The sequence below is a fragment of the Phlebotomus papatasi genome, chromosome 2 (assembly GCF_024763615.1).
Source record: "Phlebotomus papatasi isolate M1 chromosome 2, Ppap_2.1, whole genome shotgun sequence".
Lineage (NCBI taxonomy): Eukaryota > Metazoa > Arthropoda > Insecta > Diptera > Psychodidae > Phlebotomus > Phlebotomus papatasi.
In genome coordinates, this window is record NC_077223.1 from 23,801,451 (window position 1) to 23,829,054 (window position 27,604).

The 27,604-nt window shown below is 33.6% G+C and overlaps 1 protein-coding gene across 2 annotated transcripts in view; it reads left to right on the forward strand.

Annotated features, from left to right (window-relative positions):
• Positions 1–27,264, forward strand: part of LOC129803166 (protein jim lovell) — a 70,465-nt gene extending 43,201 nt beyond the window's left edge. The window contains exons 2-5 of one of the 2 annotated variants that reach the window (XM_055849534.1): positions 3,210–3,401; positions 15,865–17,170; positions 21,509–21,640; positions 26,432–27,264. In XM_055849534.1, the coding sequence (XP_055705509.1) occupies positions 15,931–17,170; positions 21,509–21,640; positions 26,432–27,105 (2,046 nt within the window). In that variant the 5' untranslated portion in view covers positions 3,210–3,401; positions 15,865–15,930 and the 3' untranslated portion in view covers positions 27,106–27,264. The remainder of the gene's footprint in view (positions 1–3,209; positions 3,402–15,864; positions 17,171–21,508; positions 21,641–26,431) is intronic. The other variant, XM_055849533.1, reaches the window with a different exon arrangement.
• Positions 27,265–27,604: the final 340 nt, after the last annotated feature.

The following is a 27,604-nucleotide window of genomic DNA, read 5'->3' on the forward strand; positions in this document are numbered from 1 at the left end:
ATCATGTGGTTTTCCTAAAGGGGGTGGTTTGGGTTAAGAAGGGTGTTGTTCGGCCAAGGGTTGCATTTGCTCTGGAGCTGAAAAGTGGAGAAAATTGCAAGGGTAGAAAAAAGTGCTGCGAGCGGGGGTGGAAAAACCATGGATCTAAAAAAGGGGCAGTAGTGGGGTGAGGATGTTGGTCAGTGAAATAGAAAAAAGAAAAAAAAAAAAACGTTGAAGTCTGCAAGCCTCGTGGTGCGCAATGTGGACAATTGTTGCGGCTCAGTGTCACCCTCCCAGATTTTCCGGGGGTATGGGAAAACGATGGCCCCCTCCCTGGCGCACAATTTCCCGCCACTTTGGCGTACTCGAGAATGCACGAGGATCTTCAATCCGACGTCCACCTCACAGTGGACCTGTACTTTCGTGCCTCCCGTGCTTTCTTCCCTTATAATCGCTTTTTCGTGTCCCTGCGGCCAATTTCTCTATCCTGTGTTCAGCAAATATTTGCCCACATTCACCTCTTCCACATGTGCCAGTGATAAAGACCCTGTCCAGCAGGAGATTCGTGTGGTGTGCGTGGTTTTTGTTCGGAAGATGAATGTGGTTGGAGACTTCTTATGGAAATTTTAAACAGATGACCACATTTAAGGGTGGTGTATCTCGTAAAATATTGCCATACGAGGGTGGTTTTTTTTTCGAGCATCTCCACTTTCCAATGAAAAAAAAACAAAGAGACACAACACTTTGCTTCATAACCGTTGGCATTTGTTATATGAAATTGGTCCTGGTGGAAAATATATATATATGCTTAAGGGATGTGGAGGGAGAGGGGGTGGAGATGAGGTGACTTAAGAAGCCTTACCCATCATGGCCGAAAGAGATGGTGAAAAACACTCGAGCATATAAGATTCTGCATGGCACGAATTAAAATCTTTCCCGAAGACGCGCTTTCACCCCATGTGTTTTTTCATCTCTCTCTCACACCTCCCCCCCCCGCCCCTGGGAGCTGAAGACAAGGGGTTGATGAGTGGGCGCTCCACAATGGGTGGAATTGGCGACTTGTGCTCGCAGCATCTCCCTCATGTCCCATATGCCGAGTACGTGATGATGCGAGATGCCATGTGGCAAGGGGTTTGAGAGTATCACACCCCCTCCCCTTCCAAGACTCCCCTCGTTGGTGTTTTCTTCCAACTGTAAGGGTTTATCCTTTTACACATTGCGTCCATCGTGAGACGTTTTTTCTCTTTCTCGCATTCATTTGCCCTCCCCACCGCACCTACCACCCCGCATTTTATAATTTTTCTCTGTCTCTCCCCAACTTGATGCCACTTATGTGGCAGGGGGTGGGGGTGGAAAAAACGCATGCGCTGACCAAGAAAAATCACCCAAAAAAGCGATAAAAAGCACAGATCATGGAAGGGGTGGGAGTGAATGAGATGGACGGGGAAAAAACTTCCCCCTTATTTTTTCCCTCTCCTCCAATTGTCCATCTCCCTCTTGTCACTGGCCTCTGACCATTTGTAGTTGTGTCTTTCTCCCTCGCAGAACTTAAATGAGTAGCTGAAGGGGAATTTTTAATACAAGAAGAAAATAACACGCGCCTTAAGATGGAGGGGAAGGTTTTTTTTTCGATGGTGTGGGGGGATGAGTTTCTGAACACGCGTGTAAGATTTGTGTGTGTTCTCTAACCCAAACTCCCCGTCTAATCGGATTCATTAACACAGGATAGGTGCGGAGGGGTGGTGGTCACACGTATATGTGCGCCGAGGGGGTTGTTGGAGGGGGTAGGGGAAGGGGGACCCCACCTAATAATGTCTTCTGTACATCTTACGGTCTCTCTTTCTGTTTTTCAATCATACACAAATTGTGAGGGGTATGGGGGAGCACATGGGTGGCTGAGGGGAAGGTCTTTGGTATGTGTGTGTGTGTGTTTGTCGATGGAGAAGGTGGTTTTTTTCTCCTCTCTTTTGGCCAAAGAGATGGCAACAAAATAAACACACTATGTAGATGGCGAAAAAGGACGCGAAGGAGGTAAATTTTTTTTCAAAGAGGGGCAGGGTGTGCAGGGGTTATATGCACACACACACACACGTGCCCGAATAATGAGGCGACCAAAAGGGTGAGTTGTGTCTTTAGGACTTTAGTCATTCCCATTGGAACACACACGTGGAGGAGAACCAGGCAGGGAGGGAGGGAGGATTAGATGGAACAAGTGGAAAGTGTAGCCCTTACCTCGAGCCTGTACACATTAATACAACACATACACACGCGCGAGGGGGGTGGTGGAAAGGGGTGGTAGGAGATGTGGCGTAAGAAAATGTGGAGTGTCTACCAAAGGGGGTTTTGGGCAGAAGAGAGCGCGGAATGAAGGAGCGAAAAAAGGCGGGTGGTGTGGGTGTTGTGTTGGGTAAAAATGAGAAGACGCAGGAGGGTTGTGTGGAAGAGAGATATGAGTATGTGTATTGCCTTCCACATATTAGCATAAAATACAATCAAGTGTGATATACGGCGAGTGGCTCGGGCAAATGCTGAGGAATAGTTGAAGTCAGCTCTCCTCAATCCTAAGACGTCGGCAAGGCGCTCGGTGGTCCGCTATATTCAAAATTCAAAATCTTACTCAAACACAATTCCATCGTGCGCGTTTGGCAAAGACTTTCTTTCGGTCCAATTTTTTTGGCGGGTTTTTTGGCTGAGAATTTTTATGCATCTTCCTCGTTTTTTTTTGCAACAAAACCACCCTCTCGTGTAAACTTCAACGTGACCTTTAGCTACCGGTCAGTGAAAGTTCAATTTTGCAAGGTGATTCTATTTTTAACTATTTTTTTTGTACCTCAAACAACCCAGCGTGATTTCAATTCAGTGTTAAACACAAACAATAAAATTAAAGGTGAATTATCCTCTTGTACTATGAGAATCTTCCCTCCAAAAACAACTCAAGGAAATACAGCTTAGAGAACACAAAAAGAAACACACTATAGGATATAAGAAAAGAAATAGAAAAAAAAGTTCATAAAGGACTTGTGTGTGAATGTGTGAAAGTGGTTTAATAGTAAAAAGAGTGATTTCATGAAGTGAATTCTTGTGTAAGAAGCTCGTGTGCAGAAAAAAATGTATGCACGAAAAACGTGGGAAAATTCTTGTAAAATTGTCGTGCGTGTGTGAAAAACAGCTGATTGTGTAGCCACTCAGTAGTAGTTTCCTCAACTTTTCACCACTTTTCCATCCAGCTTCAGCACACCTTTCTTGCTGGGAAAAAAGTGCTTTGGAAAACTCTCACCCGGCTGTTGAAGGTGAAGAGTGTGATAGAAAAACCACACTCTTGTACCAACAACCGGATATCATCCTCAGGATTTAACACCACGAAAAAAATCAAATTAAATGAACAATTAATTGGTGTGGAAGCAGCAATTGAGAACTGAGTAAGTGTCCTTTTCCCCAATTCATATGGCAAAGTGTTAAACCGACGGGATAAGAGGCGCTAAATTGTAACTAATTAAACACAATGTATCGCAAATTCATTTAGGAAGAGCCCCACATCGCATAAATATTAAGCTTATGATTTGCATACAATTATTTAATTTTGGGGAACATTTTAACAACCCCTTTCATTCGTCTGAAACGGTGCTTTTTCATGTGAATGAAGTGCTAGGGCAAAATACATATTTAATTGTGGGAACATCTTCATGTTTGCCAGATTCTCATCCCTTTGCTAGTGCACGGATTTCGGGTGACTTCCTGAAGAAACAATTGTGAGAAACATACAGAGAGAAAGAGTTAATTTTACCCCTTTATAGTATTCAAAATCTTCAAATATTTCAAACATTTGTTTATAAACAAGTTAAATAAGTGAAAAGATATGTATTTATTTAAACAGAAGTGAAAAATTATAACAATATATTTAAATAAAATGAAGATTTGTTTTTATCAAACGTGACATAATGCACTCACTAAAATTCAATTCAACGTAAAGAGAGTTTAGTTTAATCTTTATTATACTGGTTTTAAATGTTGTTTTTTAAATCCATATATGATTTGTTTTCAAAAAAGGTGAAAGTGTTATATAAAATTTACTATGAGTTATAAAATCGACTAAAATATTCTTTTAAGATTCAGTTAATTTATTTTCCTCATGGTGACAATGAGCTGTTCAACTTCTTTTAATTAAATGTTTAAAATAATTTTATTATAAATTTACGATTTTAAAAACTACAATGAACATAAAAAAATTTCAGCAACAATTTACACTTAATACAATTTTTAATCTAAAGTTAAAAGCATTGTGAATTGAAGTAATGGTATCAAATTTCGGCCAGTTTGCAATTTCGGCCATTTCTTTTGTTCCTCAAATTTTCATGAACTTTTAGTGTTTTTTTATACTCTAGAGATCATACAATGCAAAAAATAACGAAACATGTCGCTTCGACGAGCGAGATGATGTGAAAAAGACTTTGGAAGAACTCCGGAAGAGATAGGAAGTACGATAATCAGAGTGGCCAAAATATTACCTAAAGCTGTGTGTATATTTCTATTCATTTTAAAATATATTAAGAATGTTTTTTAGAGAAAACAAGGACAATAAATTATCTACAAATTACCAAAAGCAACACTCCTTAAAAAAAGAAGTAACAAAAAAATCAATTTGTATCAAAAATAATACATTTCAAACTTAAGATTTTGGCGCTTATATGCAACTACGCCGCAATTTCGTACAGTTACCCTAACAATTTATTTGGTGAAAAGTTGTAATTATTACCCATTTTTTATAATAATAACATATTTAAGATTTAACTAAAAATCAAAAGAAAGCATTGAGAGTAGAATTTAGCAGAATGCTCGGTTTCCAAAGTAAGATTTTAAGGTATGGGAAGAAGGGATCATTCGATTAAGAAAAATGGTTCCATATTTTGCTTAAATTATAGGTTCTAAACCAATTTTTAATATTTTTGAATATGCTAATTGGAACTTTAGTAAGGGAAAGTGCCCATGCTTGATACCATTGGAAGCTTCGTAAGGATTACATTTCTCCTATGTTTCTCAATAAACATGACTCCGCAATATATCGTAAAAACTGGCCACTTTCCTATAGTTTTTAAAATATGGTTGCGATGAGTAATATATATATTGTGAAACATAGAAAATTTAGTCATTACGAAGCTTCCAATGGTATCAAGCATGGACACTTTCCCCTATTAATATTACCTGTATATATATGTACATTTTTTACTTTATTATATTTAAAGTATTATTTAGAGAAATTTATAACAGAAATAGGTATAATTGCAAGCATGTACTGTGAAGGATGCAACGTCCATATTAAATAAGGTAAAGAACGGTCCATCATGGAAGTGAATCAGTGTTGAATAGGAATTAAATAAATAAGGTGAATTGTTTTGATTTTCTTGAAAAGACGACGTGATTTTTTAAACTAAGTAATAAAATGAAGAAATGTAGTATATTTTAAACAATACAATTGGTAAAATATGGTTAATTTGAAAAATAATGTTTATCTCGAAGGAGGACAATCCTTCCTGCAAATCGGATGATTCTAGGTGGATAGTCGAAACTCTTGGTCTTTTCTTATGCTCTAGCTAGGTACACTTGCGACTTAAGCCGAAATACGGATTAACGCAATAGTAATCAAAGTAATAATCAGATTACATTTCCATCAGTTTCTGAGTAATCCGTCTCTCGGCCTAAGTCGTATGTGTATGTGCAAGGTTATATTTAAATTTAGCTTTATATGAAATGGAATAAAAAGTTACCTTTAAATAATGACAAAATGTTTATAGGTATATATCGACCGCTCAGAATAAGAAACGAATAACTCGCAGTAGGCAAATTTTACAAGAGAGCGATTTGAAGCTGAGATTTTACATGCAGAGTATAGGTTTTTTGACATTTAAAATCTCCTTAACTTTGTAAATAATTATCTTTCGTTCCAGTATAATATTCACAGGGAAGGTAGAGGGTATAAAGAAGTATTTGAAAAGAGAACAAAGAAATTTTTGTAAAAAAAATCGAGTTGTTCGATTTATATTCTGAGTCGTCGATATATCTTTCTATTGCTTGTAGATATTTTTTATTACTTTCACGGAGACAGTAACATTATCCCTTTGATTTTTCGGTATATAGAAAATTTTGAAGCCAATCTCTCATCAGCAATTATTCTTTTAGTTAAATTTTGCGAATTTAAAAATTTGGCTTTGCATAAGTTCGGGATCTTGAAAACAGGCCTACACATAATTAATTGTTTACAAATCAGTTCTCTAAAGCGTTAACAAAGTAGAAAAAATAAATGTTATATTGATGATACAAAAAGTAACTTATACAAAATTCGACTTATTCGAATTCTTTTTTCTTTAATATGATAGATTAGAAAATATGTCTTATACAGGTACATTTCTAATTTTTGACCATGAAAAATTACAAGAAATACTTTCCTATGGTCATTTGTGTAATATGAAATAAAATATTATAATGTTCATAATCAGTCTCGATAGATACATATGTACAACAATAATAAAATTCTCTTTATAAAAAAAATCAAAAAGTAATAACACAAGAAAACAAGGAAAAACTGAAGTTGATAGATGTTTTACAAAAATGTTTCTACCCGAGAAAAAAATGAATTAAAATATCATCTTAGAAAAAACTAATTTGAATCAATAAGATCTTTGCAAGGTACAGCTATGTGTTATGGTCATTATTAATAATGCACTTTATGGCAGTTTTTTATAATCTATTCTCAATTGAAAACATATAGTTAGAATTCCTTAAAAAGTAATAATCTTTTTCGATATTATTTAGGGGAATGTATGCATGGTTCGCACGCAGTAAAGCTTTAAACAATGCTCATTTTCTTTTTGAAAGATCTCGTTTGTCATCTCACGAGATTTATGATTTATCTATTTCATGGTTAAGAAAACGACGAATTAACTTTTTGAAAACAAAGAGAAAATTCGCATCGTTTGACGCTTCACTGCATGCAAACTATGCCTATATCCCTACACGCATTTTAAGACAGTTCTCTGAACTGTCTCACAAAATTTCTTGTCCCGATGATTTCAAGTTCACAAGTTGTGATTATTTGGACATTACATATCATTTTCAATTATTTTTTGTGCTGATTTTAAACATTTAAGGACGAGCGGATCGCCGGTGATCAAAAAAACAAAGTAATCGCTTTACTAGAGGAAGGCTTTCAGGCTTCGTACACACTCTAGCTTCGAACACTTCATATTTTTACCATATTCCTTCAATGAATGTGATCTAAATTTTTCAAGAAATGTGTGACTTAATACTAGCTATTAATTTATATTGCCACAGGTCAAATTCACTAAAAGAATATGAAAAAAAATTGAAGTGCTCGAAGCCAGAGTGTATGCGAAGCCTGAAAACCTTTCCATATAGAAAATTTTATATTGTCTTCTAATAAAAAGAATAGATCACCAATGTTACTCTTCCTTAAAGGGGTTAATCTTCTTCAGCACCATTCTTCTTGTAAACCAAGATTTAAGAAAAAAAAACAATAAAAAGAAATTACGAAAAATTATATTTATTCATAGAGAAAGTCTTGTTTACATATATAAAAGTTTTGTATATTTACAAATTAGAAACAATATATTCTCTATATGAATAATTACAATTTTTCATTATTTCCCATTCTTGAGATCTTGGGTTGGGTTACAGCAATATTAATTCTGAAGAAGGTTTAACCCCTTAGAAACGAGGATTTAGCATTGGTGATCTATTTTTTTCACTAAAAGGCAAGATAAAACTTTCCATATTTTATTTCTTTTATGGTATAAAAATTATTTTTTGGTCAATTTTTGAAAATTTTTCATATTTCACTATATTTTAACTTTAACGTGTGAAAATCTTTTGAGTCTTCTTGAAATTTACTCCAACTTATGATTCTGTTGCGTCTTATAGATCGGTAAATTTTCGGGAAATTAAATTTTTGTTCCTTTCTTCCTCAAATGAATTTCATTCTAATTCTTTTGCATTCAATATTAATTTGAATATGTCTTAATGAAGCCGTCATCCATCACGTGATCATTTTAACAAATGTGTCGTGTGACAAAAAAAATGAAAATATTTTTAAGCAAAATAGATAATTTAACTTGTGTCATGGAAGAGTAGAAGTTGTCAAAAGAGGTGAGCAAGAGCGTGAAACCGCTTAAAATATCTGTAGGGATAACCGGGGCAGAATTAGTCATAGGTAGAATTAGACAGAGAGGTGTTATCGTTTTCTTTAGAAAAAATAGTACTAATTAATTAGTTTTAATTAATTAGTTTTAATTAATTAGTACTAATTAATGTTGTTATTGTTAATAAATCTTTAATACAGTGCATACTCTCTAATTCGGATCGGCGTATTCCGGACGAGTTATCGACGGTTACGTTTGAAATAATTTTGAGGTCATATGCATGTGTGTTCAGCAATCAAAATAAATTATCCTGTCATATTTTTGTTTAATAAATGAAGTATAATAGCATAGAATTCTCTAATTATGTCTTTTTAATCTTCTTTAAAACTTTTATTCTAATTCTACAAAAAAACTTATATTATATTTTCGAGACATTGAACAAATTCAAAAAATCCATCCGGATTACGAAGCGGACATCTGTCATATTGTCACCCAATCATCCGAATAACCAAGCGGGCACTGTAATATCAAAAATTGATATTAAAAAACAATTTCAATAAAACAAAACCATTTCAAAAGTAGTGTTCAAATTAAAGTTATTGTAAGAAAAAAAATTAGTTATATTGTTCGAAATTAAAGGGAAATGGGGCATCTTTGGAATTAGGATTTTTCTCTTATTTTTAAGTGGAACTGAGCCAATTCATAATGTAATTTAACTTCTCAATTTGTGCAGCTAAATTATATCACGATAAGGCTCAATTTTATTTAAAAATAGATGAAAAATCCCAATTTCAAAGGTACCCCACTTCTGCCTATTTTACCATAGAATTGTATAAACCGTATAACCCAAGAAGCAATATAGCTGTCTTTTAGTGCTAGTCTTTTAGTCTTTTAGTCTTTTATTGCTCATTTAAAAGACTTAGAGTGAGAATTTTCTATTGAAATTCCTATAGAAGCTCTTAAGATCCTTAAGAGTGCGCTACTTTACTTACAGTAACCTCAGTGATGGAACCTAGAGGGTTATAAGCAAATAAAAAGATTTTTGGTTCTATAATGCCTTACTTAGGGAATTCTACAAGACTATATTATGCCCAACGCACAATAACTTTTGTTCAATAAGAGTGAATGAGTTCTAGATCTAGTCATCTTGCTCATTCTCATGGGAAATTTTGAAAACATGTTTACAAACAAAAGTTATTGTGCGTTGGGCATTAAGAAAAAATTGCTTCTTGGGAAATTTTATAATAATATCTAAGCACATGACATTTTCAATGTTTTCCATAGTTTATTACCGTGTTCAAACAAAACTTTTAAATTCATTAGCTGTTTTTTGCTTATAATAGGGTGTACTAGCAAAAAGTACCAATAAAAAATAAAAGTTGAGTTAATTTTGAGTGGTTAAACAAATTCATAAATTGTTTAAGACTTAGTATTAGAGATATTACCAGAAATGCGTACGAAGGCAGGAAAATTGACTCTACAAATGGGTCTATTTATCGGAGCTAATGTCAGCTTCCTGATAATAACTATTGTACATTTTAAACTAATACGGCTATCGTCGACTTAGCGTAGACTTTAATTTCGAGAACAAAACTATGTGCAAAAAATAAATAGCTTCGTAATTGGGTTAATTTTATGCTTAAGTGTAGGTATTGCGAAATTGAGAGATTTTTAATAGTCTTTCTATATAAGTAGGGGAGAGTACTCTCCCTTCGAACGTTCATGCCTTCGAATAATGTGAATTTTCTTTTACTTTTCCTAGAAGACTTACACATTTCTATTAAATATTAATTAGATTATTATCCATTATTAATAATTATATGATAAGATAAAGTGCCCTCAATTCGACCGGTTCCTCAATTCGACCGGTAGAGTTATTTATTCACTTTATTTATATTTGGACTAATATTTGGCGTATGATTTAACATTAATAGGTCAATTATTCCATAAATAAATACGAATCAGTGACAATTTTATAGAAATTCATCATTAAAACATTCAAATATTGACCACCGGTCGAATCGAGGAACCGATCGACTCTAGGGCACTTTACCTTAATTAAGTAAAATCTCTTAGGAAAAATAGAACAAAATTCACATTATTCGAAGGCATGAACGTTCGAAGGGAGAATACTTTCCCCTAGAGTTCAAACAATAAAATTACTTCTGGACTACTCAAGATCAGACTTCTTTTTCAAGGCATGAAATGAGCTTAATTATAATATAACACTAAGCTTAACACAAAAGAGATTGACTTTCAACTAAAAGTTCTCAAGTCACAAAATACTCCTTCCGGGTGGCAATTGAGGGGAAAAATAAGAAAAGTCTTATCTTCAATCCCCACTGGAAAAGTCTCAAAGAATGAAAAGCACCAAGTATTATATAGAATTGTGATATTGAGGCCGGATCTCTCAATGCGATTGGAAAGTGAGGGAAGTGCAATAAATCGCAAGGAAGATCCGGAAGTTGTGGGGGATTGAATATGGGAAGATAGGATGAGGAAGAGAGAGGACATTTGTCCTAAAGCTTTCGAAGATACAACCACATGTGGTATTGTCTTCTCGCTCTCAACGTCCCACTGCCCAATGTACCGACGATGTGCAGAAAGTGCAGAAAGATGCAAAAGTGGGAACAAGGTATGAGCGGTATGAGCAAAACAACATAGCAATTGGCACAACAGATGACAAAGGTGGATGAATGGGTGAGAATTCCGAGTCACCACATTTGAGATGCCCAGAGAGAAAGAGAGTTGTTCTGGGCGCGGCGAGAGTCATTAGAGGGCGGAGCACCTATTAGCAAAAAAATAAATAAATATCGATCAATGAAGGATGGTAACATCTTGCAAATCCCCATAATGCATATCCACAGTTGAAGATGTTGTACATTGTGGCTTTCTTGCCGCCCAACTCACCCTCATACCCGATAAAGTATGCATCCTTTCTGTGGCTTCCACTGATGAGATATTTGAGATATTTGCCCAGGATTCAGCACGAGGGATAGTTTCATATTTTTAGAACCACCAAGAATTTCTTCTTGCAGCTCTTCTTTAGGCGCTAGTTAATCTTTCTCGGGATGTTTGGATAAAATACAAATATTCCGTAATGAGTTTTTTTGTGATTTCAAGAGAAGTCTTAAATAACACAAGTTTGTTTAAAAAAATTGAAAATTGAAACTTGAAGAACGTATGGATGAATCCGATTTATCTTTGAATAATATTCTCATATTTTATTTTAATTTAATTCCAACACAGAACTTTAATGGCTCGATCTCTACTGAGGATAATTTTTCCATACCAATAAATTTTTACCCTCGCCCCAGTAAAAAATATTTTGTCATAACTTTGTGGATATTATAAATTTGAAAATTAAGGGAAAGTCACCAGAGATCGGTAGTATTCCTCGAACCGTCAGGTAGTTTTCGTATTGTTGACCTACATTAAAATGATTTTTAAAAATTATTCACTACTTTTCCGTAGGATAAAGTAGGTAAGTTAGTTCGGTCAGTTCATATTTAATTTATAAAAGCAAAAATTGAAAAAAAATGAATTTTTAAGATTTAACAATAAAATAAACTATATATTTAACTATATAAATTATATATATATATATATATATATATATATATATTAGTGACACTCCTGAATAAATTCATGGAGATTTAATCTACAAATGTTTGCAATTTTGTTATTAAATTCTTTAAATAGTAAAAATTAAAATACACAGAAATAGTTAAATGAATCACTATAATATATGCAACATATACCAATTAGCATACGTGTACGAAAACTCCAAATAGTATTTTGGGACTTATATTTTCAATATTTCTCTAAACATGCCGATCTGTGGTGCCCTTTCCTTATTATGTTTTCAAAATTATTATAAAATTTTTCATAGAGTTTTAACTCATAGGTTTTATGGGATGAAAATGCCAAACGTAAAGAAGTACGGTTCGTAGATTGGAGATTTAACCCCATCCCCGAAGTTCACGAACTTTTAAATAGTACAGTAATTTGTAGTGATTTTTAAAAATTTAATAAATAAGCTGCCCATACAATAATTTAAATTTTTTAAATTTTGTTTAACCCTTTAAGAACGATTGGGTCACCGGTGACCCAAAAATGAAACTTTTCTTACGGTCATCTAAAGTTTTGTTTTGCCCTAAAATGTCAGAAAAAGTGATTTTTTCTGACCTCCGATTTTTGACCTTCTCGTCCTTAAAGGGTTAAAAGGAAATTGAAGAAGTTTAACTATGTGGCTAAACCTTAAGTCTTCTAAAGACTGTTTAACTCTTTCGTATCTTTTGGGAGTCTTAATACGTACCCAAGAATTAAACAATCTTGTTCAGCTATTTAGAATTTAAAAAAATGGTTCTTGCAGATAATAGTAAAGTAAAATAATATCCAAATCTATAAAATAATCTATAGCTTAATTTTGTAATATTTTTATAAAAATGTTTTTATTTTCCAATGAAGCAGAATTTCTCAGTCTTAGCAGTCTATATTAATCCATCAGATTCGATGTATAAAAACAATGATAACATATTTTTATTCTATATAACTCATTAGGAAGAAAATTAGGTGTATGAGACCTTTTGCATCGGGAAACCCTTTCCCATCATAAATTTCTTATTGATGAATTATAAAATAAAAAAAAACTCTTTTTTTATGACAATTTAAATTATTTTGGAGAATGTTTCTATAAATATAACAATTAGAACAAGTCTAGATTCATTAGAAATGTCTTTAAACCTCTATCAAGATCGAACATTTTTCATTTTGACGATTTTTCCCATATTTTATTTAGAGTAAGCTGAGCCTTAAATTATTTTATTTTGTTCCATAAATTGTTTTGTACACTGAGAGAAATCCGAAAAAGTTAAAATAACAATCCGGAAATGTCAATTTTACCCTGCAGTATTGATCCGAAATCGGTGTAAATATTATGTTTTTTAGGTTATTAGGGGTTAATGTTACCTTTTTTCGTGTTATTTTTACCCTTAAAATGGCGTAAAATTAACATTAAAAAATGTTGATATATTTTTACACCTAAAAAGTGTTAAAGTTATGAGGAAAAAAAGTTAATCGGACCCCCATTTTTTTCTCAGTGTAGAGCTAAATTATAAACGTTAAAGCTCAATTTCCTTTAGAAATATGCGAAGAAATCGTATATCACTAATTCTACAGCTCCAATTAGCCCCATCTCCCCCTCTCCGTGTTTACTTAAAAAGTAAATTGTTTAATGCCCAACGCACAATAATTTTTGTTTGTAAATATGTTTTCGAAATTTCCTTTGAGTGTGAGCGAGATGACTAGACCTATGTGTCATTCACTCTCATTGAAATGTCAAAAACATGTTTACTAAACAAAAGTTATTGTGCGTTGGGCATAAATCTTTTAAAAATATTTTGAATAAAAGTTTTTTTTAAATGCACAATGAATTCGAGATGGCTTTCAGTCTGAAAATTTTACCAAGATTCTCCGGTGTATTTTGTGATCATTTTATACAACTGCTAATTTTTTTCGTGTTTTTTCCATCCCTAAGAGATCTGGAAAAAGAAATTGTATATATATATATATATATATATATATATATATATAATATTAAAAAAGATATTGTATAAATGACTCTATATAATTTATTCCTATTTATTTTATATATATATATATATATATATATATATATATATATATATTATACAATTTCTTTGCATATTTCTGAATTTAATTGGAAAAGTAATATGATTATTTATATAACTGCAATTTGAGTTTAACACAATTTATTTTGAATAGCATAACTGAAAATTTAATTAAATTTTCTACCTAAATCTTCAGCTGAAATTCTTTACAATGTCTTATCCGAATAATAAAAAATAAAATAAAACATTTCTATCCCTAATGTTAACTCTTTAAATATATCGTATGGTTGTCAATATGAAATGATTAGTTTTTTTTTGAATTCAGGGCAAATGAAATACCTTAAACATTATTCGTAGAATCTAGTTACTCTTTATTTTCATCATAACTATTCCGAATTTCTTTAAATCATAATATCATTATTCATATCGAGATATTTCTGTTACAGCGTAGGCATATTACGGTGTTATATTTAGGTTTTCAGAACAAAAAAAATTTAACGCTTTCAGATAAGCCAATTCGGAGTGAGTGATGTTACCTTTTTAGAAAGTTTTGAGTAAAAAAATAAATTAGAAAAATAATGGTTTCGTTGTAGTGAGAATTTGGTTGATGATTTTTCATTAGATTGCCCAATCTTTTAAGAAATTGAGAAAATTTTGAATTAGGTTTAGATTGGTTTGTAAATATTCATGTGACTAGAGAAACGAAAAACTTATGCGTAAAATTATACTCCTTCTGTCTAAAAAAAAAATTATACATTTTTTCATTCAAAATATTCTAGCAAACGTACGATTTTTTGCGGAACGAAAAGAGTAAATTTTATAGAACAATTATTATTAATCATATTAATATCTAATACAGTATTTAAAATATCTATAAATTAGTAATTTTATTGAAAAAATATTTATTTTTTATTACTAGTATGCATACAGAGGAGTTTGAGGGCTTAAATATTCTTAGGCTGATCCTTGAGAATATTTAGTCTATAAAATTGACAGTGAATCTCACAGGCTAAATATTTTTAAGGATCAAATTGAGTCTATTTTAGCGCTAACTTAGCATTGTCCATAGTAATGCACTAACTACAATTCAAGCGTAGTCTTATCAATTTTTGTCATTTGTTTCAAATAAGGTGCATTTAGTACATTTGGCCACTTTAAACATTTCTTGTGACTAACTTTAGTCAGTATTTAATTTAATAAATTCGTATATGATTTAAATATAAGTACCCTAAATTTTTTGGATAAGTGACTTTAAATAAAAACACTTTGTTCGTCTTTAATTTGAACTTTTTAATAACTATGAAAGTTTCAGTTTCGCCAATGATTTTACAGTGAATTTTAATTAAATAGGAAATGTAATAATTCTTTAAAATTAAACTGAAGTGCCCTAAAGTCCTTAAACTCGACCGGTTCCTTAGCTCAACCGGTCGACGACATTTTTGTATATTTTGTGATCAATTTCTATATGAAATTGCCACTAATTTGTATTTTCTTATGAAATAATTGACCTATTAATGATAAACTTAGACCATTCGTTATGTATTATTGCATATATTATATAAATTAATTTTAATAAATAACTCTACCAGTCGTATTTAGGATTCGGTTGACTTTAGGGTACTTTTACCTTATACGAAATAATAGAATTTATTTTAATTCTACAATCCTAAATTGTCTTGAATTAGAAACTTTATTTTTGCTGGCCAAAAGGGCTTACTCTACCTTACTTACATAGTAAATATTATTGTTATATATGTAGAAATGAGTGAGAATAATATGTGGCAAACAAAGATAAAATATACATACGTTATAATTCTGGAAATAATTATTTAATCAAATTTGCAATTATTACTTTAACTTTAAAAAGTTGTAGTGTGATTAAATCGCCCAATCTCAAGGTTGCAGAGTAAAACTTTAATACCTCAATTTTTGCATTTGATAAAATCGCAAAGTAATCGTATCGTCAGATGCGTCTTTTTTTGTTGAATAAAATCGTTTTTTTATCCGCACGATTTGACCTTTTTGTAATAGCAAAAGACTATTATTCTACAGTCTACATTGACCGATCTCCTGACCATGACCTTCTATCTATGTTGCAGGAGACGTTATAGGAGACTTTCTCAAGTATACAACGTGATATGGATACAAGACATTAAGGTGCAAAAATGAGTGCAATGAATTCTGAAGAGTTGTACAGTCTCAGGTGGAACAACCACCATAGTCACATGGTGCACGCGTTCAATGCCCTTCTGCAGACGAAAACCCTCGTGGATGTAACCCTTGTATGTGCTGAAACGAGTATCCGGGCTCACAAAGTGGTCCTATCAGCGTGCTCACCATTCTTCCAACGAGTTTTTGCTGATACTCCGTGCAAGCATCCTGTTATCGTGCTGAAAGACTTCAATGGATGGATTGTTCAGGCTATCATTGACTTCATGTACCGTGGGGAGATCAGGGTGTCCAAGACTCATGTGCAGACGTTGATTCAAGCGGGAGAGAGTCTGCAGATTCGAGGTTTGGCGGATTTTAGTGTTCAAGACAGCTTTCCAATTCTTTTTGCCACAACACCTGAAGATTTAGACATGGCCACAGATACCTCCACAATACTCTCTCCTGCCAGTCCAGAGTCCGTGTCCAGTCGTAACACGGCGCAATTAGACAAGCTTCTCGTTTCACCGCACAGCTTCATGGATACAGTGGATAATCTGCCAAATTCCGATGGATATTCAACGAATTTGCCCAGACGAAAGCAGGCACGGCCTAGGAGGAGGTCTGGCGATGAATGCAATCCTCAAGATCTCAGTCAGAAAATGTTGGCAATTGACCCCCTGCAGCAAAGGCTTAGTGTAGAAAAGGCAGATGGAGAAGCCACAACAGAAAATCACCAAACAGGGCCCCAAACTCCTTCTCATGTGACTAATTCCAACATTGGTTCTCCCGAAAGATCTGACGCTCCTGAAAATCTCTGCACCAGATCCACAACCCCTCCATCGTCAAATGAAGAACGCAATGAAGAAGATCCAAAACGTGACGCACAAGGAAATTTAAACAACAACGGAATATTATTTAGTCTGAAGGATTTGAACTCTTGGAGTCAGTCTCCGTTCGCCAAATGCTGTCAGATGCTACCAAATCATCTACCAGCTCATGGACTCATGATACAGACTCCAGAATCACCGCCAGGGCCACAGGATTCATCAGAACCAGAGGAGGGAGGCACAGAAAAGGCAGATGAGAGTCCAACGGGTGAGAGCAATGGTGAGAGAATGGCATCCAGGACACCAACAGGAGGTGCGTCATCGGCTGTGAAATACGAAGAACAAAATGGTACGAATCTCCTTCCGGCAGCTTTACCTTTCCCACGGCTTTCGTCAGTGTCATCGCTCTCCTTCAGTCCACCCCACAGTAAGTTTCACTTTCAGGACACTCACTTTTTTCCTTGTCCACCGCCCAACCACCCTCCAAAATCTCATTGGTTTTTGCATGCACAGTCACGGAAAGACCATTCTTCGGTGATGTTTCTGAAGCAGGCAAATTCTTATGGGGATTCAGTGACACTGATTTTCAGGGAAACTGTTGAAAGTCATTGACTTTAAATGATTTTTCACATAGCTTTTGAAAGAAATTAATAGGGAAGAACACGGGTTTATGAAACACGGATGAGAATGAAAGTTGAAGTTCCTCAAATATATTCCATTCTCCCTACATGCTTATTTAATCAAGAATTAAATAAAGAGACCTAAACACTAAAGTACTCCAAAAGATTCATCAAAAAACTTTAAAGAAAAAAAATACCGGAAATATATGAGGGTATGAGGGTGTATCAATAAATTTATTAGTCTGCTGCTTTAAAACGTATTTTTCATTGCTTTATTAAACTAGGCTAGACAGTTTATCGCATTCAGCGTACTCTCAGTATCGATTCCTACACTGACTGAGAGAAATCCGGAAAAGTCAAAATAACATTCTGGAAATGTTAATTTTACCCTGCATTATTGATCCGAAAACGGTGTAAATATTACCCTTTTTAGGGTTAAAGTTACCCTTCTTTCATGTTGATTTTACCCTCAAAAGGTGGAAAATTAACATTAAAAAATGTTGATATATTTTTACATCCAAAAAGTGTTAAAGTAATGACGAAAAAAAGTTAATCGCAGCCTCTTTTTTTCTCAGTGTACAACTTACAAGAAGTGGGTGCAATGTTCCTTTATGGATCTAATCCTGACGACTGTCTGGTAACACCCTCCAGCCCCCTTAGAATCCCCTACTGTTTAAGAACCAGATCCTAGATTAGATCCCTTCACTGAGTGAGAGAAATCCGAAAAAGTTAAAATAACATTCCGGAAATGTTTATTTTACCCTGCATTATTGATCCGAAATCGGTGTAAATATAATGCTTTTTAGATGTAGTAGGGGTTAAAGTTACCCTTTTTCATGTTAATTCTACGATAAAAAGGTGTAAAATTAACATTAAAAAATGTTGATATATTTTTACACCTAAAAATGTTAAAGTTATGAGGAAAAAAAGTTAATCGCACCCCCGTTTTTTTCTCAGTGTTCTCACAATTCACCTCTCGAAGATCAATAACGATTGCCTTTTAGCTTGAATCATTGACACTACTTACAGACTATATTAACAATGAGCTTCACTGATTTAATATATTTTGATCTTATGCGACCGAGAGATCGATCGATCCCTACAACGATCCATATGAAATTTCCATTGTTGGAGGTAGTATTGGATTGTACACGTCCTGAGGACATCCGGAAGATTTACTTTCATCTCTTACACACTGTTAAAAACTTGCTTTTCCTTATACTCCCATTTGACTTTTAGACATTAAAGAGTTATAACCGGAAAGAAAGTCACGTACGGCTTATGATTCATAAACAGGACATACTCTTCAATAAATCGTGTCTTAGTCACTTCACTCGTTCACGAAAAAAGTCAGAACCTTAACAGGACCATAATTTTATTTGACTTTGAAAGACCCTGTGAATGTTTTTTTTATGATCGAAAAATTATTTAAAAAAAACTCAGTTTCAGAACATACTAAAATTTCGAATATATGAAGATACAACGTTCGTTTGAATATCGAAAATCTTTTATTCAGTCACAATGTATTATGCAGATCTGCGAAATTGGGATGTTTCGAAGAAAAGTGGTAGAATTTATGAGACGTATTTGCATTGTCGGTAAATTCAGATTTAATTCTAAACTGGAGTTATAGGGGAAAATGGGGCAGTTAAGGATATTTTTGATAAGTGCGAATTTAACTTGATTTTCCAAGAATACAGTGCATAGCAGAAGAATGTTGCATAGCGCGTATTTTACAGTTGAGCCTAAGCTATCGAAATTAATCAGGACTGATCTGACTGTAAGATTAGTCAGATTTTCGGGATAATTAAAATTATACCACTGTGTGCATTTTCCACTTTCAAAAAATATCTGGGGCTTTAATAAATACAGTCAAGTATCCTTCAAATAGGTCGATACGGTCGATATGTCCTTTGGAGGACTTTTCCAAAATGTGGAACAAAAAAGTGTATTTGCAGAATTTAATTTTAAGCGAATTCGGAAAAGGTCCAAGTGATGTACTTTCAGGGAAAAGCATTTTGGACGTTTATTTAGATTATGTTCTTGCTACTGCTGAATGGTTAAAATATGTCTTAGAAAATTCCAAAATAGGGATTTATTCTTCGAAACATCGATTTCATTTTAAACGGCCTTTAAAATTGATGGCAATATTGTGAGTATCCTAGCGGAAGAAGATTTGTAGATAAAAATTGAATAGATTGTTAAGATGTTGGGCAACAATAATTCGATCGTATTTCGATATTTAGAAAAGCTTTGATACGTTTAAAAGCTCGATACATGGGTGCCAATTTTTTTCACTGAAATGAATAAAATCTAACAGAACAATATGCAACGGAAAAAGTCTAAAAAACGGCCAACCTTCTTGTAAGAGCTAATTTGCATAAATTGTAAACTTGATGGGATTCCAGGGAAATTAATCACTTTGAGTTACTTCAATGCGATGAAATAGTCATAGAAGATAACCACTGTGTCTAATTCGATAGATTCAATGCTCTTGCTTAATAAAAACGTCCGATTTTGGCCAAAAGAAAGGGCATGATCTTCCAAAATGACATCAATAAATCGTGCGCCCAATAACAGACGCTTCCAAAATTACAGGAGTTCCAATAGGAAGTTCTCCATAACTTGGAATATTTTTAAGATACTAACCCTTCAGAATATCACTTGTTCCAATTTCTGCGGAATAGTTTGGTGCGCAAAATGATGTATTCTACTCAAGCTGTCAAAAACGACCTTTCGAACTTTCTTCAAGAAAAAACAGGATCTACCTTAAAAAATGGAGTTGATAAGCTTATACATCTTTCGAGTTCAAGTGTTATGCCCTAGCCACACTTACGACTTAAGCCGAGAGACGGCTTAGTGGAAAATGATAGAAATTCGGTTTAACTGTTATTTCGAATACAATTACGCTAAGTCGTCTCGTCTCTCGGCTAATCCTCAAGTCTGCCAAGGCCCTTAAGATCAATGGAGACTATATCCTTGATTTTACATTTCGGAGTCCTATGAACTTATGCAATCATCCAATATTTTAAAATATATTTTTTTGGTCATCCATACATTAGGCCAATTGTCCGAGAAGATAGCTTTTGTGATCGAAAGCTTCAAGCTTCAACTATAATATGCTAAAATTAACGCTCGAACTAATTGATAGAAAATATATTAAGACAAGAAGAAATTTTTTACCGTTCTTTCATTAAAAATGATAGTAAAAAGATATGTCATTTATGGGTACTTTACTGATTTATTAAAGATTGTGACCGATACAGCCGGGTTAAGAATTTTAAGACCTTTCCAAAAAATGCAAATTCAATCAAATCGATTGAAAAATAGGCCCACTAAAATAGTTAAGCTTTGACCTTCAAAAATTCAAGATGTCGTTTTTTAGATGATAGGTATGTTTGGACACAATCTTCACCTGAATGATCTCCAAAACATATCCAAAATTAAAAAAAAAATAGTAGTAGCCATTTTCAAAATAAACCAAAAAACATGGGCTTTCAGGCCTTTCAGGGATTGGAGTGGGTAACGGGAAAAATAAAAAAACCTCTGTAGATATTGTTTTTTGTGGGGGGTCACCGAAGATGAGAAGCTGGTATCTTTTACCGTTTATGCTCCAGGACGGTGACAAATTGAAAAAAAAAGCAGATTATGTTTAACTGCTCTCTGTTTGAGTTCGAGCAGTAAAATCAAGAAAAGTAAATTCGGCCAGTAAAAAATTAAATTTGGACAGTAAAATATTAAATTTTTATCTTCAAAATAACTAAATATTTACGAAGATGGTTATCTATATTTAATATAATTAACATTTACGATGCTTGCAGGTTCAATGAAAACCTATTTATTTTCCCTTTGCTAAACCTTACAAAAAAGTCTTACAGCTTTCAAAGTTCTAAATTTAGTAATTATTTAAATAATTTTTTTTAACTTATTCATTTTAGAATATTTATTTATTTTATTTATTTTTTATTTATTTATTTAATTCATGTCCCTGTATACTAATAATACATTATGGGGCTTTACCTTTATCTAAGAACTTTACCTTTACTTTATCTAAGAACTAAATCCCTGCCGAACTTATACATATACAAAATGCAAATACACGCAGTATTTTTTTTTAAATTGAATTATTTTGCACTACCTTTTAGTTTTTGGAATGGAGGCCCCTCCACTGGGACTGTTCCAGCATGCGGCCGAATCATCAAGACTTTATGGGTCAACAATGCCAGTCGATCAACGCAATCTCCACAGCAATCCACCGAAATTTCTCAAGAAAAAATGTAAGTCTTGTCTCCAGCAATTTATGTCCCCTTTTAAAGTACTAATTAGCAATTTAATTCTACATGATTCCCGCATGATTAAGCTCCATTTACGAAAACTCTGCGTGCTAAAACAGTGTAATATTTGATTGAAATTAATTGATGTTATTCAAGATAAAGAGAACACGATTCCTTAACTTGCCATTTTCTGGGGAGAATATCTATGAACTTACACGAGATTTAAGTGCATTCGCTCATTAATTTGCGCGATAAAGAATAGACAGTTACAATGCTAGAAGGAATATTGACCTTGATAATTCTATAATTTATGTCTCATACCATTAACAAATGTTTGTGGAGAACTTTTTATTATTATTCTCGAGAAGAAAGCAGTAAAAGTTGACGTTATAAGATCAAGAGAGAAGATCTTTTCGTGTCACTTTTAAATTTATCTCAGATATTCGGATCTAATCTGCCTCATTAGACAAAGTTATGCTTCCTGGATTTATGATCTATAAATAGTGAATCATTTGGTGATTTTATGGGTCATTCTGCTGTTTTAAGTGTTCATAAATTCTATAAATTTTTGTAGTGTGAAAATAATTTATTTGTCGAATAAAATGAAATTTGTTGTAAAGAAAAATAATAATTCCCCAAATTGAACAAAATGGGAATAATATTGATCTTTGCAAATGATATATTTTCGTAAAAGTTTTTGTAGTCGATCTTTGATTTTTTTTGAGAAATGAAACAGAAAATCGGGAAGCTTGGGAACCAAAAGGAATCTAAGCGATATTGAATTAGAACAAGTTTAACGAAATGTACCGCTTTAAAACTTTGTCTAACACCGCACTTTCTTCTATTTTAAAGAGAAGGAATTTGTTGAAATAAATATACAGTTGATACATTTTTGTAGGAAATTTTATTTCTCCATAACTCTATCAAAGATTACAGTTCTCTAGATAAATGTGTTTGTCAAATCATTTAAAAAATATGTTTTTGGCAAGAAAAGTGTCTTTGCTGCTTTGGAAAATACAGAAATGGCGAACTGGATACTAAATACCACCTTTTGCTCCAAATTTAGCATTATCGATAAACAAATTTCTGAGGTGAAGGGAAAACTCTTCAAAAAGTTTTAAAACGGACAAAAGATCCATTTTTATCGAATTAAAAATGTTCTTGAGATATTCGCTGAACACTGGTAAAAATAAAAGGATCAAATTGATCGAAATTTGATCATTTTGCAAAGGATGGACCAAATTAACATGTTCTATTATAATGAATGTGCATTCAAAGTTCCAAATTTGATCCATCCTTTGCAAAAGGATCACATTTGGATCAATTTGATCCTTTTATTTTTAACAGTGAAGGCATATTATATTTTTAAAAATTTATTCCCTCAATTCTGAGATGATCTTTAAGAGGTAAATATTTATTGGGATTTTAAAGGCTGTTTCGCATTCTCTGATTAAAATATTTAATTTTAATCCATTACGTTTGTTTAATCCTTGAAGCTAAAACGCGTTAAACTTTAAAGAACGAGGCCGATATGAAAATTCCGAGCTTCTTTAAGGGGTAAGCAAGGTTTGACATAGGAAAAAGAATAATTTTGTCCATTTTTTATTTTTGAACTATGAAATTTCATAAATTCAGGTTTTCGTATATCGGATAGAGTAGGCCTTGGCAGATAATTTCACCGGAAAATTTTTGGAAAATTTTCAAAATTGAGCCGTTGAGAAATGGTATGATAACACCCTCATTTTTTTCGTTGTCACGTTTTTTTCTAGAAGCTTCATCTTAAATCCATAAAACTAGTGTTTTCTTTTAGGATATGAATGTGGCTCGTGCTTAACAGTAGGATATTTTTTAATCTTTTTTTTTCGATTTTTGGCACAACTTTTTTCAAAAAAGTGATAATTTTCAGCAACTTTTTAACATGTTTTATACTATCAAATTCGTCAAAATCAATATTTCTAAAAACCGTTATGTTAAGCACGAGCCAACTATCTAGAAGAAGTGTGCAAAGTTCGGTTCATGTGTTTTCGAAATATCTTGACAACCGATTTTGAAAGGTGTTTTGAGAAAAACGTGTTTAAAGTTTTACAACAATATGCGCGCGCGGCCGGAATACATAACTAAAACTGCTCTACCTCCGAGAGTTTTACCCCGAATGACTTGAAATTTTTAGAAAATGTTCTTTACTTATTATCATATTTAATAAGAAAATAAAAAAATCGATTTTTTTGAAGCTTTCAAACCCGCTTACCCCCTTGAGTTTTCTTGTAATTCAAAGCTGATTCTGAGAGGGCATTTAACGCCTATATGATACTAAAAACTTATTGCGTGAGCTCGTAGAAACCTAATGATATGCTTTAAAAAACTCAGAATGAAAATTATTAAATGTTCACATTAAATATATAGCTCAAAACTTTAAGCTTTATTTATCTCAGAATTGAGGAGTGCATTTGCATATTTATTGCTTGAATGCCTTAATTAAGGTACTATTTCAATGAAAAATGAACACGTTTTTTTTGGAACTTTACTGTTCTCAAATGCTTCTGCATAATAGACTTTTCTTTGTGTTGGTTCCTGTTACGAGTGTTTGGTGGCTTTAGAATACGCCGAGGATTTGGAAAAGCAGTCGGGACACGAACCAACACAAAAAAGTCAATGATGCAGAAGAACTTGAGAACAGTAAAGTGCTAAAAAAAATTGTTCATGGTGCTATTCTAATGGAAAATGAACACGTTTTTTTAGTACTTTACTGTTCTCAAAAGCTTCTACTTAATCGACTTTTCTTTATATTGGTTCCCGTCACAACTGTTTTCCCCAACTCTCGCCGTGTTCTAACACAAGGACAAGTTGATTATGTAGAAGTAATTGAGAATAGTAAAGTTTTAAAAAAAAAAGTAAGTTTATTTTTAATTGGAATGCAACCATAATTTTTTTATTGAAATAGAATCATTATACCATTAGATGTTCAAGGATATTTATGAAAGCTATCTATTGCGGAAATTTGAACATAAGGTCCCTTTTATCTTGAGGAATATGAAATTTTGAAATTTTTGATTTATCACATTTTACTCCAGATTCCCCTTAACTTTTCCAATTTTAAAGTTTAGAATTTTGATGATGTATTATTTAAAAAAAAATAAAAACTGAAATGAAGCACGTCCACGATAAAGTTGTTCTCATGAAAAATGTTTCAAAAACAAAAACTAATAATAAAAATTAAAAAATTATGTTTGAAACTTTGCTTCAATGCAGACTACTTAGAAACACTGATTTTTTATTCTAATTTTTGATTGGCAAAAGTTCCCAGCTCTTTTTGACTCCTCTCATCAAGATCTTCATAAGATCGTTAGACAATTTTATTCCACTTTTTCGTGAAGTTCTTTAAACAATTATCAGGACAGAACCATTACACCGCAAAGTCTCGCATTGGATGTGACAAAAAGTAGGGGAGACTGGGGCAAAAAGTAACAAAACGGATATTTTTTTTACAAGCTACCCTAGCGCCCCAGAAATTTCTAATTAGTGCAGTTTTATAGAAAATTTACTGTTCTACAACTTTGTGAAAGTAATTTTCCTCTATTTTGTAAGGAAATACGTTTATCGAGCCAATTTCTAAAAGGTAATTTTGTGACTATTCTCAAAAATGCTGGGGCAAATAGTACCAGCACCAGGTATGGGATAGTATCACATTTTGATTTGTTTTATTACGGGCTTTCGTAAATTAAAAAAAAATAGCTAGGTGACATCACCCTACTCTGTACCATTTGGAATACGAAATTTGAACATTTATCTTTATCGAAAAACGTTAATTAATGAAAAAACGCCATATTACTTACATTTTATTAGATACTTTTAATAAAAATCAAGATTTTGACAAAAGTGTCAATAGGGGTTCCCTGTCGAAGAGGTGTTCATTCGGCAATCAGAAGAATAGTTTTTCTCTATTCATTTGTGATCCACCGGTCTTTGAATGGTTCAATGACAAATATTAAAATTTATGTATCAATTGTTTAAACGAATTTATAATTCACTGAGGGCCATGAGGGCAGTCTCTTATGTCGTTTTAATGTTTCGATACAAGACAAAGAATAACATTCTATGAGAAAGTCCTTAAATATATACATATTATAACAATCCCATTGGAAAGTTAAGAAAAATAATGAGACTTTTAACTTTCTCAAAAACTCATCAATTCTTTTAATTATTTTTCAATGTATTTCGTATAGCTTTCTCGGTGAAAAACTCCTACATTTATTTTTTTGCAATTAAGACGCTGATTTAAAAACTTCTTAGACAGTAAAGAAGAATTAATGAAAATTATCATAATTCTTGCTCCATTTCTGTCCAAATTAACAACTTCATTAAAAGTGATATAAAAGGAAAAAAGGAGAGTGTGAATGTCCTTGTGTTGCATGAAGATATACTGATGGTCTAAAAGAAATCTTAAACACCGCTTGCGACGGCATCGCTGACTCAAGTTCACTAGTTATCACATCGTTTGTAACATCATGTGAAAATGCTTTAATTGCAGTTTGTACAAGAGAGAGAGTGTTGTTAGTTTTGTAATAAGGCTCTAGAGTAGTAGGTTTTGGGAATCCCTTACAAGGACGAAAAATGCACTATGAGAATATTTTATTTAATTATAATCGATAGAATGTCTTTGTTAGGGGTTAAATGAGAGGAGAAAGTGTTGAATAAAATGGTCATAAATTTTGTGCCGTCGGTAAAAGTGATTCTAAAGAAATTCTCCTTCTTTCTCTCTTTTGCATTTCCGCTGTGGAATTTGCGTCTGAGCAGTAGCTCGACCCAAAGGTCAACATTCAGCACCTCGAGGTGGCCCTCCGAGATCATGGACCAATGCTGAACTCACAGAGGCACTGCAGCACGTGTGGAACAAGAAGATGACAACAAGCCAGGCATCTAGGATCTTTGGTATACCATACAACTCGCTCCTGATGTACGTTCGTGGTAAGTACGGTAAGAGTTTGAAGTTGGAGAAGCTTCGAAAGGACTGCATTAGTGGGCCACCTATTGAGTTGCTAACAATGGGAATCTGTGGGAACAACAATAACAGCTCCAAGAAAGCCAATCAAAATGCCAATAGTCAATCTGAGAGGGGTGAATCAAATGCCGGTGGTACAAAAGATGCCGGCGGGGGATCATCCAATGGTACTCTGCTCAAAATACCTCCACCGCCGAGAAGTTCTTCACCTCTGCCAACGGATCCTGAACTGGCGGCAGCGGCTGCTGCTGCCGCAGCTGCCTCACATCCCAATCTTATGTTTGGCTCCTTCTCTCCGGGGTTCTATCCTGACTTTTCTGCTTTTACCGGTCTACCGCTTACAATGCTCAATTTGCTCCCACCTCCACCACCACCGCCGCCGCCCACAGACGACACTGCTGCCAAGACACCACCACCAGCCCAATCTTTCAATCATCACGAGTCCAAGGAGCTCTTGGAGAGGCATTGACAGGAGCAGCAACACCTCATGACCTTACCAGAAAATGCCATAAAAATGCTGTAACTGATACAGCCGCTTCGGCTGATCCCTCATCATCCGTGGCAAGTGTTTCAAGATTGGCTTCACTTACAAAATTAATATTTGTTTTATAAAGATTTTCAATTTAAACTTAAGTTCCTCAATCACTAGGGGGAAGGTGGTGATACTTTGAGCTGTGGTTACGATTTTTCCCATATTTTATTTAACCCTTTAAGGACGAGAAGCTTTCCACTGAGCGAAATTCAATGAAATCAAATTTCCTTCGATATTTTAGCCTAAATAAGAGATTTATGCACACAGAAAAATTTTGACTCTAAATTTAAGAATATATAAGATCCTGGGAACTTGAATTGGACGTGAATCCCCGTGGCGCTTAAGTTTAGAAGCTCTGAGCGAAAGAAATGGGCTAGAATCCTTAGCTCTTTCAATTTAAGAGATCGGGAACTTAAGTTCAGCATTAGCTGGAAAA